Source organism: Aotus nancymaae, unplaced genomic scaffold (assembly GCF_030222135.1).
Source record: "Aotus nancymaae isolate 86718 unplaced genomic scaffold, 86718_ANA_hifiasm-v0.15.2.pri h1tg000099l, whole genome shotgun sequence".
NCBI classification, from domain to species: domain Eukaryota; kingdom Metazoa; phylum Chordata; class Mammalia; order Primates; family Aotidae; genus Aotus; species Aotus nancymaae.
Window position 1 is genome coordinate 8,985,790 of NW_026988514.1, and position 17,699 is coordinate 9,003,488.

Here is a 17,699-nt window from a genome sequence, read left to right on the forward strand (position 1 = left end):
ACAGGATGATCCAGTAGATATGCTTTCAGAGCAATAATGTGATCGAAAGGGAAAATACATTATCAATACGAAAATAAGTCACTTATATTTAACCCTACTTTAATGAAGCTGGGAGCCATGAGGGAGGGTCATTCATGTGCTACGCCTGTACTGAAAAATACCATAGCAATTTTTTTCCAAATCACAGCTTGCAACATGAGTCACACAAGGACAGCCAGCAGCACAAGAACAGCTAGCCACACAAGGACAGCTAGCCACTCACACAGAACACTTGCCTAACACTATTCCCACTAATGAACTAATGTCAACTCCCACAAGAAGCCCTCGAAACCAATCATCTTTTTGTTTCAAAACAACTCACATGTACTTCTCTCTTTTTTCTATAAAGGCTTGCCCTTGCCCAACCTCCTCAGATGCATCTATAGTTCACTACAGCATGTGGATCCCAGATTGCAATCTCCTACTAATTCCCAAATAAACTCATTCTTTGGAGAGCCTGTCTCTCTCTGCTGTTTTAGGTTGACAGCAGAAATAGAGAGTCTCTAATGGAATGTCAGAGAGAGAAAAAGGCATAGAAACCCTTTTTTTTGGATATTTAGATTAGAATATTAATTAGGCTCCTGGGGTCAGGGTACTGAGTCCCCATTAGTCCTGCATCGTTAGATGGAAATGCTTTTAACATTTGCTTGCTTGTCTAACTTCAGTGCACTGAGATCGATGATCCAGATTCAGCAAGCCACAGAAACCCACATCCGACATTCATTATTTCCTGATAATCTTCTGCACTTGCTTGATGCTTTATCCATAAGTACTTGAAGCTCTTGTCATGCTAACTAATGTCTCCGTGTACAAAGGGAGGCACCCAAGTCTCAGTTTTCCCAGAAGAAACAGAGCTCAGGTATCCAGATACCCGAGTTACTGGAGGCACCATGCCAGCTGTGAGCTACCCAAGAGATGCTTACCTTTCATATAAGCCAAGCCAAAGTAGGTGAGTTCCTCGAGGTTGGCAAAGGATGTCACAGCATTGAAGACAGCTCCCACTGTTGACTCGACATCACATTTTACCTCCAGGCGCTGCCCGTTCAGCAGGACCACACAGAGGTCGCTGAGAGCCAAATAGGATTTCCCTTTTTTGGTCTGAAAACAACAATACTATCAATTATACTATAATTATAAGTCATTGAGCCTTTAGTGTGTGCTGGTTACTGTACTAAGCACTTTACACACACTGTCTCATTTAATTGACAAACAACTCTAAGAGATGAGTACATTTAAAATTCCTATGCAGCTGATGAGAAACTGAGGCTCAGAAACGGTAAGACTCTTTCCCAGGAGTTGCACAGTTTGTAAGGCAGGAAATGGACTCAAATCTGAGCCTTCCATCAGGCTCAGCAGGGGCCAGGCAGGTTGGGAGGCCCATCTGACTGATATCTTTCCCCTGCAGAAATTCCAGCTGCCCCTTGGGCTCTGCTTCTTAAGAGGACCACCCAGGGCCCTCATGAATGAATCATATGGCCCTGGATCAATCTGTCAATCTGATACTGTCTTCTCAGACTCCAACAGAGCACAGGTTAATTAATTATAAACTTCAAAGCGAACTTGGGTGGGTATAGATCCAACGAAGAGACAGAGCTGGAGCAAGTGGATTATCTAGACTCTAGAAATGGGTCAGCAGAGCCAATGAGCCTCCAGAGTCTGCCTTCTGCCTCTTCATCTCCCACCACAGCCCCACCCGGGTCACCGTCACCTTGGCTCAGCCCCCTGGACAGTTCGTCACCCTGCAGCTGCCTAGGCCATTCTGCCTGTGTCTTTGCACATATAATACCCACTGCCCCCAGGGCTCTTTTGCTCCTTCCCCGTGTGGCAGACTCCTGTGGTTCTCTCAGGTCAGGCTCTGGAGCCCTTGTCTGTGACTCTTCCTTAGTATCCCCATGTCCCAAAGTGAGCCTGGACCTCCCCTGAGAAGTTCTCTTTAGAAGGCAGTCATGGACAGATACTAGCATGTGTGGCTTTAGTGCCATCGAGACCATGCCTGCGGCACACCCTGACCTTCCTGGCACCCAGGGGCAGCCTACACACTGCAGGGGTCAGAGCAGATCCAAGGACACTGTGGGAGGGGCTTTCCCACCTGCTGCTGGGCAGGGCTGATTACACAGGCACGCTCCATGCCACCTTGGTTCCCACTCTTGCTGCACACCTGAGTCATCTGAGAGGTGAGGGGGCCACCCCCAAGATGGTTCCATCAGTCTGGCACAAGGCCTGGGAAATCAGTATCTTGTAAAGCTTCCCAAGGTGACTCTTTGAGGGCAGGGAAGGCTGGGAGGCAGGTATGACCCACTTCTTTCCCCTGCAGAAATCCCAGCTGCTTTTTGAGAGGGTTGCCCAGTATGACCTCCTGCTTGAGTCCAGTGCTCTGAAGCTGCCCTCTGGGAACTCTTAATAGTTGTGTCTTGGAATGTGTATTTTTGGAGTGAAGTCCCCAGGACAATGAGCGTGTGTACAAAGCTGGGACTCTCAGTAGTCCTGCCTCCCCTCCTCCCTGGAGGGTTCTGGCTGCCAACTTCTCTGCTCTCTGGATCCCCAGGCCTGGCCCAGCCTCCCCTGCCCCTTTGTCCGCCCCACACAGAGACCTCTGCTGTCCTCCACTGAGGGCAGCCATGGCTGTCACTGTCCCCTAGTGATGCCCTCCTCAGGGGGCTGGTAGAGGAGGGTTCCTAGGCAGGCACATGCACAAAAGGCATGTCAGAGCACCCATGACAGTGGCTGTCCCTACCCTGGGCCAGCAGCACCAAAGCTCTTTCCCTGGGCAATTCAGCAGGGACAAGCCTCTCACCCACCCAGCTCCTAAGCCAGGTACCAAATGCATCTCCATACAAAGCGTGTAACTCCTTGGGGGACCACCGATTGTCTGGGCTGGGGCAGCAGAGTCATGGGAAGGGAGCTTGGGCTTTTCCACCCTGCTTGGGACATGGCATATGGATCCAGCAGCTGGTGTGGCAAAGTCACAGGGCAGGGCCCCAGGTACCTGCAAGGGTCTCTGTCTACCCTGTGAATATCCCTATGCCCAAGAGAATGTGATGTTAAAGAGCAAATAAAAACTAAAAATACCGTGACGTGTTGAGACAGAGAAAGCATATATGGAGAATAAAGGAAAATGTTTAATATTTTAGTTCCTACGGTGGCACTTTTGAACAGAGGGTGCTGCCTCTTCACATTGCAGTGAGCCTATTTGCCAGCGTTTCCCACGGGACAGTCATGCCGTAAGGGAAATCTGTTTTGTTCCCAACACCCGCAGGGAAGCAGAAGGAAAGGGTGTGTGTACAAAGGACTCCACTAGGAGGGAGAGATAGGGAGCTACACTGACTGAGGGCCCTGGGGACAGGATGGGAGGAGCTAAAACAACAAGGGCAAATGCTCCAGCCCAAGCCAGGCACACAGAGTGACACAGGAAACCCCTGACATGGAGCCTCCCCTTTCCCAGGTAAGGGACAGAGGTCCAAAAAGTCTTTTACTAGGGGAGCCCTCGGTCACTCTCACACCCTCTGGCATCTTCCTAGAGGCTAGCATTCAAGAGCCACTCTTAGGATTACAAATAGGCTCCTAGACCTGGTGTGCATGTCAAGATGCCCGCCCCGTACAGAACTGGGACAACAGCTCCGTTCCCATCACCTGGAGTCTTGGTACTTCCCGCAAAGCGGGGGAAGCTGGCCCCCATCACGGCAGGTCTGGCCCATCCACCTGGTGGGTAGAGGAGTCTACAGTCACCTAAGCCATGTGACCACAGGGATGTCAGGAAGGGGTCCCTGGGTGAATTGTCCCTTCTTCCCCTCAGCTGAGGGCAGGTGGCTTGAAGGGGATGGGCAGAGGTGGGACAGGCCTGAGGGGGCCATGGCCCTCTGACCTGCAAGCCCGGTATAGGAAGTGTCCTCAGAAGGTTGTAGACCCCCGGAGTGAGACATCCTGACACCCCCAATCTCTCACACACCAGCCTCCTTACATTCAACATTTTCATGCTTTGGGTAACTCAATCTTGCATACTTGGGGTGTAAAAATCATATCCCACTTCATGCTTTTTGTGCCAATGCAGGTGGACCAGGCACACAGTGGGTGCCCAGTCAGCATTTGCTGTATGAATTGATGCAGTTGGTCATTGCATAGGAATTGGAGGCCCCATTCGGGCAGGCATCCCACTTGCACTGACCAGTTTGCTTAGACATTTTCAGGACTTAGGTGTGGGGGAAATGATGTCAGTGCACTGCAACAGAAGTCCCCTTGACAGGGGGGTGTATGGAAGCTGGGATTCAATGGGATTTTGCTGGAATGAGCCAGAGGTGGGCTCACTGGTGCTCTTCTGTGCAGGAAGGACAAGCGGTGGGCGATGCAGGAACCTGGGAGGAGAGAGCCAGTTAGCCACGCCCCACTCCAGCCCTGCCTCCAGGAGGCCCAGAGAGCCACGCTGACAATGTGTGCGCTTCTGGCCCCGGGGGGTCGGAGAGTTGGGCAAGGCTCACATGCAAATACTCAACAATGACTAAGAAGCCTCCGGCCCTAGCTGGGCCCTGCACAACAGAGATATGGGCCTGAACATGGACAGATACATCCTGGGGAGCGCAGGGTGAGACCAGCCATGCATGGGGTTCTTCAGGGGATATGCTCAGGCTCTGGGGCAGGGAAGGGACAGCTATGCAGCATTTGCCCTTCCTGAAAAGCCCACATGGCTCACTCCTCTCTTAAACCCATCTCTGTTCGTAAGATGCCTTCCCAGAGCCGCTTTCCCATCTAAAAGAGCACACTCTCCCTCCCAACACCTGCCATGCTCCAGCTCCACCCTCTTCGCTTCTTCATTTTTTTTTTTTTGCATGGATCACTACCTGGTATTCTTTTATATTTATGTGTCTGTCTTTGCCTCCTACTTCTAGAATGTCATCTCCACATGAAAAGGACTCTGTTGCATTTGTGGCATAGATGGGGGCCTAGAATAGTGCCCAGCAGTATTTTAGATGGTAGATGTTTCACAGCATTCCCTAGCTGAGGCTGGGAGGGCCAGGAGGACTCAGCTGGAAGCCACAGGGGGGACCCTTTAATAGGCTGAAGGACAAACAGCAGCAGTGAAAGGCAGTGGTGGTTCTGGCAGGGGTCTGGGAGAAACTGAATGCCACTGGGATGTCCCCATGTGAGACCCCATTCAGACACAATTGGCCTCCTGCACCTGTCCACTTCCCTCTCCACCCTCCATCCCCACCCAGTCTAGCCCAGGAGTTACCACAACTGATCCCGGCAGATGTAGGGTCACGGGGGCCTCTCCAGCCAGCAGGACAAACTCCGGCCTGGAAAACTGGAGGACAACCCTCAGTCACATATGGTAAAGAAGAGGACAGGTTACAGGATTTGGGTCTGGGCTTCCTCCATGATGCACCTCTTCAGCCCCCAGCAGCACACATTCCCCAGAGCCAGCAAGAAACAGGTTTCAGCTGAGATGGGGCTGACCTGGGCTGAGACCCCAGCTGAACTGCGCATCTTGGAACAGAAGTCTTACAGGTAGGTATAAGGTATCAGCAACTTTCTGGCTCTTAAATTGGGTACGGGGGTATTCGGGTTGAATTCTAAGTTTCATAATTCACACAGCATTACAGCTTTTGTATGTATCAAAAGTATAAAATGTATTATATATATAAATATATATGCAATAAAAATGTTTTTAAAACAAAAATAGTTTTAGATTTAGATAAGCTGACATGTTTTTCTAGCTCTAGATGTTGAATCAATAGCTTAGTGGGCAGCTCTTGTTCTCACTATATATGTATTACACTTGACCCAGGAAATACTACAATACCCATCATTAGCTAGATCCAGTTATCACCCTGCAGGGTGCATATTCTCAACCCATTTTACAGGTGAGGAAATTGAGGCTCCTCACCTGTAAAAAAAAAAAAAAAAGGTTGAGAAGCTCACCTGAGTCATACAACCAGCAAGTGATAGGGTTGGGTGGCGCTTCTATAGTGCCCCCAAGAGTACCTAGCAGGACTCTTGTCCCAAGAGGCCAAAATTCTAGCCCAGAGGTGGCTTGTGTCCTGCAACAGTTCCCAATAGAAGTATCTTTGGTGAATGATCAGAAAGAAAGGCCAAAGGAGGTGAACAAGTCTTCTCAGAAGCCCTCTTCATGCTCTCCACCAAGTTCATGGAGGCCAGAGAGGGGCCTAGGACGGCAGTGTGGGCTGGGCCAGGGTATGGGAACCATAGGCTAATAGGGAGGGGGACATCCTGAGGCTATTTGGAGCTCAGTTCAGTTGAGGGGCTTTAAATAATGTTGACAGACAGACTGGCACACTCCCCCAACCCTGTTACCCTCTTAGGGTTACCCAGCTGGAAGGGCAGCTCTCTCCTCCCTAAAGAAGCCCCTCCCTGCAGCCCCAATTCTGTGCTCCTGCCTTTCACCTGTGCGGGCCCCTTCCAAACACATTCTGTCTGTCAGCTCTCGAATCACGTAGCATGCTCTGCCACTGCCCTGTGCACGAGTGGCTGCAAATTTCCCGTGGGGTGGGACACAGCATCTTCAACCCTACATCGCACACAGTGTCCCCCACAGATCCTGCCCCAGTGAGGCCACTCAGTGAATGCCTATGTCCTAAGTTGCAAATTTCAGGTTTATATTAGTCTAATCCTATAAACCTCAGCCCAGGGAAGTTGCCCCCCAGAAGACCCTGCCCATTTTCAGCCTCTGTGCCAGCCACCCGTAGTTCCCTGCTCAAGCCTCCTTGAGGAGTACCCTTCAGTCTTCTTTTGCTCACCTTGCTCCTTCTTTGCAGAAAACCCCTTTGAGAAGGAGTTGTTGGCCATGAGCTGTCTGCTGCCGAGTACACAGATCCAGAGCTGAGCCGCCGGCCCTCCTGTTGGTGCTGGGGATCTGCCCCTGGAAGAGTGCTGAACAGGGGTTGAGAAAGGGTGAAGTGCTTCCATTGCATGAAGGCCACCCACACAGGGGCTCAGCTTGGCAGGGTGCACCCACTGATGCATGTCACCTTCTCCCCCCACCTATGGGGGAGTTACATCCACTTTTCAAGTAGGGGAAGCTGAGGCCTGGAGAAGTCAGGCTGCACCGCCACTGGGGCGTGGTGGGGTTGGAGGTGTAAGGCACAGTCAACTTCTCTACCCAATGGCTCTGCGTCTCTGTTTGTGGTGTCAGGACCCCAGATCTAGAGCAACCACCCAGCAGGTCATGGGATCACAGGGGTTCTGGCTTCTTTAGAATTTGATATATTGTTCAAAATATTTTCACAATAAAATATATTGTTTATGGAATCGGGTGTAAAAATTGTCTTCATTGGGAAAATAAAGTGTTAAATGGCAGGAAAAAATATTACAAGATAAACTGTGCAATATCCAATCAGGGTTCCAGCTGTGGGTTTGACATCAACTATGACAAGACACTGTGACAGCCCTCCCTCAACAGGTCAATATGCGAATAAATAAATCATCCAAACTTCAAAATGAACAAGGCTCCAGGTCCAGGAAGATATGAGCCCATCCAGGTTTTGATCTGATTCAAGCATCCTAAGTTAGACAATTGCAAAAATTTCCACAGTTCTTCTCCTTGATCTGTACCCTTTGCAATCCGACTTTGGATCCTCCTGCCATCAAGAGATGGAGTCTATTTCCTACTCCTCGAAATGGGACTGGCCTTTAGGCTTGATTTGGCCAACAGAATGATGCAGAAATGGTGGAAGGCCAGTTCTGGAGGCTTTATGCACTTCGCTCTCCTCTCTTTCTCTCTCTCTCTCTCTCTCTCTCTCTCTCTCTCTCTCTCTCTCTCTCTCCCCTCCCCCCCCCAGTTCTGCCATTGTCATGAGAACAATCCCAGGCTGACCTGCTGGTGGAGGAGAGCCAGAGCTCCCCAGACAATGGCCATCCACTGCCCAGGAGAAGCTGTCTAGCTGAGCTGCAGATATAGTCACAGGTGCAGGAAGGCTTTCAGCAGAGTCTAGAAGACCTTCCAGCTGAGCACAGCCTAAATTGCCAACTCACAGAATCATAAGCTAAATATATAATGGTTGCTTTTGGCGACTGTGTTTTGTGGTTGCTTGTTATGCAGCATGGTATGGCAAGGACAATGGCAACAGTATTGAGGCATGTTGCTGTTCCGCCAGGCCACTCAGCCTGAGCATGGCTCCCAGAGGAGGCGGGATGCCCAGACAGGACAGCCGCCACCAGGCCTCTCATCGCCGTGGCTTCAGATCTGCTTAAATGTGGTTTCTCCGTCTGCTAATGAAATAGGGCTGGCATTTTCTGGAGGAGCAAGAGGCTTCTCGTTAATCATCAGTGAAGAAACGGGGTACAGTAGCCCCCACACCCAGGTCTCACATCAAGTTCCCAGCACCCTGCAGGGCCTGCTGCTTACCGGTTAACGAGGAGGCTGCAGTGACTGTGTGAGGTGCTCCAATGGGGCTCTGGAGAGTGCTGGGCCTCCGTGCTTCCTTCTGAAACTAACCAAACAGCATGGTAGAGGGCAAGGGGCAGAAGCCAAGATCACAGCTTTCTTTAATCAGGCATCCCAGAGCCTGAATGGCATCATGACTTACTAGCTGTGTGACCTTGGTGAAATTACTAAACCTCTCTGAATCTGTTTCCTCATGTAGAAACCAGAAATGACAGTTACAGGGGGTTACAAGGGAAGATAAAACCTAATAGAAAACTGCACCTTGTTTTAGAGACAACAAACAATATCATTAACTTTTTTTAAAAAAGCTCAGATTTAGTTGAAAAGTAGACAGAAGATTTGAAGATTATTCCAAAAACCACTCTTTTTTTACACACCCATAATAATAACTGAAAAAAAAAATCAAGTTTTTCTTTTCTTGTTGTTTGTTTTAATTTGGATTTTCTCAGCTTGCAGTTAGAAGTAATTTTTAAAGTTTTCATTTGATATAAATAACTGTTAAGTCGTGTCCCCAAATGAGACTTTCCCGGGAACACGGGTGGGTCCTAAGCTCAGCCCCTTCTCTCCAGGGGCTTCCTGAAAGAGTGCTTACATGGGCTTTCTCTGCCATCACAATGTGGATGTGTGGCCCACACAGGGCAGGAAACAATAGAATGGGTACCACCGGCCCACGCAGGGACTGCTCAGGGTACATACCCACCTCTGCAAGGATGTAGACACTCTGAGGCCTGTGCCGCTGGGCTCTCACTGCTTGTCCCATGCAGCCTCTTCCTGAGCAGGTAGCTTCTGTTCTGCTGCACACAGGAGCTTTCCTCCACAACTCTTTTCTCCACCTGGGGGTCCAGTGCATCACACATCCACATCCCAAGATAAGGAGGGGGCATTTGACAGACACATGCAAACTGACTGTCAGACTGCATCAGTGTGGAATTGTCTGCCCTATATGGTGAGCACCTAATGATGTGTTGTTCTCTGGCACCCAGAATGTGCTCTGTACCCACCCCCGCATGCGCCCTGAAGGCCCTTCACCTCCCCACTCCAGACCCGCGCACTCACACACATCTGTGCTCTTGCACATCCATTCCCTCCATGGCTAGGGTCTCCCCAGAAGCTCCTCCGTGCCCATAAGACCCAGAGCTGCATCCTCTCTACTAAGCGTCTCCACGTCTGCCCTCTGATCACCTTCCCGTATCACTGCACTCACACCTGGCTCTATTACACCATGTTCCATGAGGGTGCTGCTTGTCTGTCTCCCCCGATATCACTGTGTGCTTTATGCACCGCCGTCACACACCTATCCCAGTGCCCCAGTGAATGTGGACTAAGTGACTGACATCTACTTTGCGGGTCCCTGATGGAAATGCTGCAGGTCAACACAGCGTCTAGCCCAAGACAATGACACACCAGTGGATGGTAGACTTTAATATCTTTTGGATAAATATAGCCCACTTCTTCCACCAAACCTTCTGGCTCAATTCATAGGAGCCACATGCTCCCATGCCAAGAGAGAAGGGATCCAAGAAGGAGGCCTTCTCTGATGGAAGAGGGCTTCTCTGGTTGACTGTTGCCACTGTCCCACCCAGCTGTCCCCTCGTCTCCACCCACATGGCCCATCATTAATCCTGGTCTCAATCCTCCAACTTGTCCCTGGACAAGTGCAACCACCCAACTAGTCTCTATTGTCTCTGGTTCCTCCCAAATACAAACTTCCTTGCATTTTGTGCCATAGGCACTGCACTCACCCACCCTATCCCAGTTCTGCCCTGGTCTCATAAGGGACCAACTCCATGATGCCATTCCTGCACCAGAGCTCTCCAGGGGGCCAGGCTGGGGCTGTCTCCAGCTGAGAATATATCCTGCAGCTTGTCAGCTGTGCCACCATCACTCCCCTCTCCCAGGAGCATTTCCCCAATAAATAACTTGCACAAGAATCCCTGTCTCTGGGTTAGCTTGGACAGAATCCAACCTAAGTCAAACGCCTGCTATGCATCAGGCTCCCTGCTGAGCACTGGGGAGAGGACAGGCAGCAAGCAATATAGCTTGACAAGCACAACAAAGGACCCCCGGCAGGTGCAAACCAGCAGCCAGGAGGGCAGCCAGGGACCACAGAAACAAGGGCAGGGAAGGCTTCTTTACAGAACCTAGAGTTGAATTTTGATAAGAGAACTGAATCATGGGTTTTCAACATGATTGCTTTATGTAAAGAGGCACTTGCAAAGATCCCAAGGGTCTTAGCCACGTGAGAAACTGAGGTTGCAAAGATCTCAAGTGTCTTCGCCATGTGAGAAACTGAGGCTTGCCCAAAGGTCTTTGCCAGCACTGCCCAATAGAACTGCAAAGACAAGAATGTTCTAGATTCACTCTGTCCAATAGGGTCATCACTCGCTACAAATGGCAACTGAGCACTTGAAATGTGACAGATGTGATGGATGAATTTAATGTTTTATTTTATGTTAGTTAATTATAATTTAGCTAATTTAAATTTTAATAGCCACACATGACCAGCAGCTACTGGTTGAAAAGCACAGTTCTCTACTGACCTCAGAAATGGTGCCCAGAACCAAGCCAACCAGCCTTCTGATGTGGAGACCAGCAGGGGCTGGGTAGACAGACACTTCTTTCTCATGAACCCAACAAGCTTCCAGAACCGATTGCAACGTGCACCGCCTGTGAGGCTGGTCTTCACACATGGTCAGCAGGATGGAGTGCAGGGGCTCTCGGAGCTGCAGGGACTGGAGGCAGACAGGTGAGGTGAGACGGTAGAGCAGCCAGAGCTGCTGCTGCGAGGCCAGCACCTTGTCAGGTGGGCCTTGGGGACATGGAAACGGCTGTTCCCACAAGCACCAGAGCAGATGCCTGCTCCTTCTGGAGAGTTTAAGAACAGACACAAGATCTGTCGCTGAGGCCGCCAAGTGCAGAGCAATCATCCCCGAGTCAGTTGTGTGTCGTCTGCGACTTTCTAATCCAGAACACCCTTCTGCCCAAGCATGTGCTTGGAATGCTCATGAAAAATAGACGCTTTGACAAGATGAATTTCCACCTATGCCAAGCACCCCAAATCAAACCAGAGGTCAGCCTTTCACTCAAGTTCACCTGCACAGCTTGTCATTGTTTCCAGTTACTCCGGGGGTCTCACTGGGCCTTTCCCCTGGAATGTGAGCTCTAGGAACATACAGACTGTGGCCTATTCCTGTTCACTTCAGTACAGCCAGCAGTGAGCACAAGCGCTCAATCGCTGTTGCTTGAACTTTATGTCATGTGTACCCATGGAGCAAAAGAAAACAGAAGCATATTTTTTTTTTTTTTTGAGATGGAGTCTCACTCTGTCACCAAGCTGGAGTGCAGTGGCACAATCTCGGCTCACTGTAACCTCCACCTATGGGGTTCAAGCAATTCCCTGCCTCAGCCTCCCAAGTAGCTGGGATTACAGGTGCCCGCCACCAGGCCTAGCTAATTTTTGTACTTTTAGTAAAGACGGGCATTTCCCCCCTGCATTTAAATGACCACAATTCAGATGAGAAAGGTCTCAAATTCAGATTCAAAGTCAGACTTTTCCTCCAGCTCAACCCACACCGCAAATCACTTTCCAGATAAAGGCTGCACTACCGCTTCTTGCCAGGGAGCAGCAGCTGTGAGTACCTAGCTCTGTACAGCCAAGCTGCTGTCCTGCCTTCACAGCAAATCAGAGGCCTCTTTTGTGCCTGGTGCTGTGCAGCCACACCAGATACAGTCCCTGCTTTCAGGAAAAAAACAGTGTGATGAGAGAGACGGTCACTAAAAGAGACAAAGACCATACAGGATGACAAAGGCTTTGACCTTGGGAAGCACAGGCCATGATACTAATGTAGAGGAAGGGGCTTAGCCCAGACTAGAGTTAACCAAGAGAAAAGTGGGGGGTGAGGTGCTGGTGCAGGGAGTAGTGTGTGCAAAGGCACAAAGGTGCAGATGAGCTGGCACGTGTCTGAATGGAAAGGGGTTATGAGCAGGACAGGCGCCCAGGTGGAAAATGGCAGTGTGGGGTCCCTTGTTCAAAATTATTAAGAATTCCAAGACAGTGAGAGTATAGCATTAAACTAAATGCAGGACCCTGTGTTATTACACAGGACACACACCCAGGAAGCCAGACCTGATTGTGGCAGAGTGCCAAAGGGGAACTAGACGGGAGCAGGTGTGTCTCACTGAGACACATCCCATCCTAGGCTCCAGTGTGTTTCACTGAGAAGCCAGAAGGTAATCCCATGGGGAGTGAGGTGCTACAAAAGATTGCATGCTAGGGTGGTCGTGAGCTAGTCTCTGTTTTAGAAAAACCACACAGGAAGCACCCGGATGTTGAATTGGAGCAGGTAGGGGTGAGTAGAAAAAAAGGCAGGAAGGAAGGGAGGAGGAGGGAGGGAGCCAGTCTGGCCAGGTCAGCTGGGAAGGGCTCTCCAGCATGTGTTCTTATGGCACCAGTCTCTAAGGAATTGTTATGGTGTCAAATGGAAATGTACACAAAAATTTATATTCTATAGTTGAAAATTGTGTAAAGTGTTAGGATATTTTTATGTATTTCTTTTTTGAGACAGAATTTTGCTCTGTTGCCCAGGCTGGAGTGCAGTGGTGTGATCTCCGCTCACTGCAACCTTACCCTCCCAATCCCCAGGGTTTAAGTGATTCTTATGCTTTAGCCTCCTGAGTAGCTGGGACTACAGACATGCACCACCACACCAGCTAATTTTTGTATTTTGTTTTGCCGTGTTGTCCAGGCTGATCTCTAACTCCTGAGCTCAAGTGATCTGCCCGTCTTAGCCTTCCAAAGTGCTGGGACTACAGGCGTGAGCCACCATGCCTCGCCAAGATAAAGTTTAAAAGTTTCTAAGCTTTAAGCCTTCTCGTAGCCTTTAATAAACAACTAAAAATCTTTGAGAGGGAGATATTGTAGGGAGCGTTTACCCAAATCAGTTGAGCACAGAAGCCTTTCTCAGAGAAGCATCTCACTTTGGGAAGGGCTGTTTTAAAGCCTTTTTAAAATACATGTAAATCTGTATCTTCAGTGTCTATAAAATTCTCTAGCTTGCTATTAATACTTCCTCTGAGTGGAGATGGCCAATCTTGCTTGCCAATCCCAAATTGTGGCTGCCTGGAGTGCTATGTTGAGTAGGATTCTGAGGTTGCTTCTGCAGTAGCAGGAAGGAGTTGTGTAATGAGGTTGCAACGCCTGCTTAGGACCTAGGAGGAGAGAGTGTCGATATGTGTCCTTAGTAAATGTGGTCCTTGGTCAGAAGAAAACCACTAAATAAACCCAAAGACATAGCCTGGCGAGACTTGGAGTATCTTGTTTACAAACCTGATTTGGCGGAACATGAAACCCTGCCGACCAGTAGAGGGTCATTCCTAAAGAATAGACGTGCATCTGCCCAAAAGAAGAGGACATGATTAGATTCCAATCACCTCCGTTATTCCATGGTCCTGCAAGGAAAATACATTCAATTTCTACATGAGCAGACACTGTTGTCTGGCTAGTCCAGCACCATCTGCAACTCCCTTAACCCTTATCACCTCCTACTCCAGAGGCTAGAAAGCCAGGACTTTGCTTTCTAGCAGAAACCATGACACTCAGTTTTGGTGAAAGGTGTAAGAGAAATCTGTTAGGGGGCTTCTGATAAGGCTTTTGCTTTACTGACAAAAGGACACATGTGACAGGCCCCACCCTTTCCCCCTTGTTCCTGCCTTGAACATTGATGTGATTGATACATGGAGTCTTCGCAGCCATTCTGTGACAATGAGGCAGTAAGCACAGGACAGAAAGCCAGACACTAGGGAAAGTATAATGGAAATACACAACCTGGATCCTTGATGAAATAAATCAGCTGCTGACCAATCCCTAGACCTCTTGTTAAGTAACTAAGAACTATATCTTTGGTCCTCACCACTGTATTTTAGGCCTTCTGTTTCCATGACATGTTATGGTTCAGCCTGATTAAAAAGCACCATATCTGGTCAAAAAGCAAAATGGTGTCATGGGAAGAGCATTGTCTGACATCTCTGACCCTCAGTTTCTTCATCTTAAAAATGAGTATTCTGCCTGAATTCTAATAAAGATTAAGTCAGAAGCACCTGAAGATGGTAGTATTAACTATTATTGCTACTGTTATTGCTATTATTGGACATAGAGCACTTACAGTGTACCAAGCCCTTTCTACATCTTTCACCCATGTAAACGTGTTTACTCCCACTGCAATCCTGTGGTGCGGGCATTTGAATTGTCCCCGCTTGGCTACACAGCTTCTGGATTATGCCAGTCCTCAATCAATGTCAGTTGGCTTTTATTGTGGGGCTTCTATTATAACTGACAAGGCCCATTTCCCTTAAGTTCTCTCTTTTCAGGAAATCATTTTTGGAACTTTAGAAGGAAACAATGAGGTAATGAAACATGGCATGTAAAAACACACAGTTATTTGAGCCATCCACTGGATTTAATACAAATAGTTTTAGTTTTTGGTTTTGGTTGTTCATATATCAAAGTCAAGATGTGTTCAATGTCACCTGTGCCAATTCATTAGCTCTCATCTTCGCTTGAAATTGTATCCTGAAACCAGCTCCCACCCCTCAGATGAACGTGCATAGATACCATGCAAAAAAGCTCACAAGCTGCATCCCCATTTCCGGAGAAAGGACTTGAAGAGCAGGGTTAACTTAGCAAATGGCCATTTCTTTCCCATTAGCCCAACAAGCTCCCAGAACCAATTGCAGTGACTGCCACCTGCAAGGCTGGTCTTCCCACATGGTCAGCACAATAGAGTATAAAAACTTGTGGAGCTGCAGGGACTGAGGTGTAGACAGAGCTCCTGCACCCCAAGCCCTGCCAGAGGCACTACCTACACCTGGAAGCTCACATGGATTCCAAGGGCTCTGTCTAAAAGTTTCTTAGGGCAAGGCCTTGGCCACATGACAAAAAGCTTCTTCCAAAATTCTAAATTCAGCCCATTGGTAGACACTGCCAGCAGAGGGTTGATGAGAAGGATTTTGAAGGCAACTCCTGGCTCAGTGGGAAAGAACACCATGTTTGATTGGTGATGTCTGCCGTGAGCATGGGATGGGGTACCGGCAGCACAGATGACTTGTGCTTAGAGACCTGCCCACACCTTCCACCTGACCTGTGCCTGTGGCTAAGATGCCAAGTAGTTGGGGAAATATGTCAGTGCACTGGTTAGGGCAGGATATTGGTCCAGGCAGACGGGTCTGGGTACATCCTCCCAGCATCAGAACAAGGCCCAGGACTCGGGGAGGATTCTGAGCACAGCCTGTCCAGGGAGCATTCTCCTAGTTGCCCAACTGATCCTGCCACGGACCCAGGCCAAGTTGGATGAAGAGAAGAGCCTGTGATGAATAGAAAAGAACAGTGATGAACAGAACTGAGTGTTAGAGATGCTGGGAGAGATCAAGTAACCTAGTGACTCTGCCTCCTAGCCTAATAAACAGGGCTTAAGGCTAGCGGCTCTGGCCCCTTAAGGCCCACTCCACATGCCATGCTTCATATGCCCAGAGTGCTAAACTAACAGCAAAAGAAGCAGTTTAGTTAGTTCAGAGCTCAGTCAGTCTCACATTGAATCTCTTCCAGCTCACACTCCCTCTCATCTTCCTGGCCAGGACTCAGCAATACACTTACCCAGTTCTTAACTTAGCCTATTAGCCCTGAAACTATTGGAGTCCTCATGCCTCTGCCTGGAGAAAAGTATGCAGGAGGGAGAAACATATTATTTTCTAGCTCAAAGATGCTCTGGGCAGAGGAGTGACTAGGCCTTCACAAGGTACTCAGTGGAGACCAACCTGCAATCAGGAGGGTGATGCTTGTTCCTCACCAGCGAGTGCTGGGATGATTAGGGAAGGGCCCCAGGAGCACTCAAATCTGTATTAACACAGGTACATCCAAAAGTGGAGCCTGAGGCAAGGGTTTAGTGCAGACCCTTCATTCAGGAGCTGCAAGCCCAGGGCAATGAGAGTGAAGAGAAAAGGGGAAGGGAGGCAGGGACCAATGTGATATGCAGGGTCAAAATGCTGGTCACCTCCTTACAACAAGCAACAGAACACAGCAGGAAGTGCAGCAGACAGGGCTTCCTAGCACTCAGGACTTCTCTAGAAGGCTTGCAAGGCTTACACATCACAAAGTCATCCACAAGAGAAAGAGGAGGGAAATGTATTCTCTAGTTCCCTCCAGACTTTTGTCTATCACTGGCTAAGTTTCCTCCATAAGAAGCTAGCTCCCCTGCATTTTCAGGTTGCATTGGCATTAGGAATCATGCAGAAAGCCCAATCCCAGGGCTCAGTATGTGACATCTTAGCTGAGTCCAGGGTTCAGGAGACAACTTGGTGTAGGTGGAGCCAAGAGACCCAAACAGATCTTAGAGGCACCCAAGTCTGTGTTCAGTCCAGGAATCAGTGATTCACCCCTGGGATCCTGGCAGTGTAAGAAGGTGTGTGGGCTTGGATGCCAGAGTGACTTCCAGAATGCCAGAGGGGAGGGGGTGCCAGAGCTGGAGCCACTATGACTGGAACTCTCATGCTTTCACTGTTGTGATCTGACTTAGAGACACGTGGACCCAGACAAACCAAATCTGGAAGCCACCAAGGCCCCAGTCTCTGCCTTTCAGAGCCTGGAGGGAAAGCAGCCCCCATTCCAGGATGCCTCCTAAAGGAGGTAGCATTTTCACATCTGCACTTTTCCCATGAAAGGGCGAGGAAGAAGAAACAGAACTCGCTGAGTAAACACCCACCATGCCCCATCCAGTGTTGTCTGTCTGCCTTGCACCATTCTCTCCTTCAAGAGAATTAAAATTCTCTTTGAAATTAAAAATGATGTTTACTGGAAACTTTTGCTATTCATAAGCAAAACAGGTCCATTACAGGAAAACCAAAAATCTCCGCTGATGCTGCCATCCAGAAATAATCACTGCAGACACTTTGGTGTATGTATTTTTAGAACTTCCTCTCTCTTTCATTCTCTCTAACCAAACTTGGATAATATTATGTGTGCCTACATTGAATTTCTTTTCAAGTCATTAAATAAGCTTCTATGCCTCATTTTAATGCTGTTTTGTCTCACATCCTCTCTCACTGACTATTTAGCTTGTTTCCAATTTATCACTAATGTCAGCAACATGACAATCAGCACCGCTGCAGCTAAATCCATCGTTACTTGTGCCTTAGGATAAATTCCTAGTTGAGGACGTGTTGGGTCATTTTGAGCTGTTTTGCTACCTACAGCCAATGGTACCAATATGCCAGA

The 17,699-nt window shown here is 48.9% G+C and overlaps 1 protein-coding gene across 1 annotated transcript in view; it reads right to left on the reverse strand.

The window, feature by feature from the left end:
- FRMPD2 (FERM and PDZ domain containing 2) overlaps window positions 1-17,699 on the reverse strand; it is a 126,593-nt gene that overhangs the window by 84,054 nt on the left and 24,840 nt on the right. The window contains exons 4-10 of the mRNA XM_021676254.2: window positions 13,761-13,826; window positions 10,975-11,166; window positions 9,135-9,267; window positions 8,396-8,480; window positions 6,789-6,921; window positions 5,264-5,335; window positions 963-1,137 (exon numbers count right to left, since the gene is read on the reverse strand). Coding sequence (XP_021531929.2) covers window positions 963-1,137; window positions 5,264-5,335; window positions 6,789-6,921; window positions 8,396-8,480; window positions 9,135-9,267; window positions 10,975-11,166; window positions 13,761-13,826 — 856 coding nt within the window. The remainder of the gene's footprint in view (window positions 1-962; window positions 1,138-5,263; window positions 5,336-6,788; window positions 6,922-8,395; window positions 8,481-9,134; window positions 9,268-10,974; window positions 11,167-13,760; window positions 13,827-17,699) is intronic.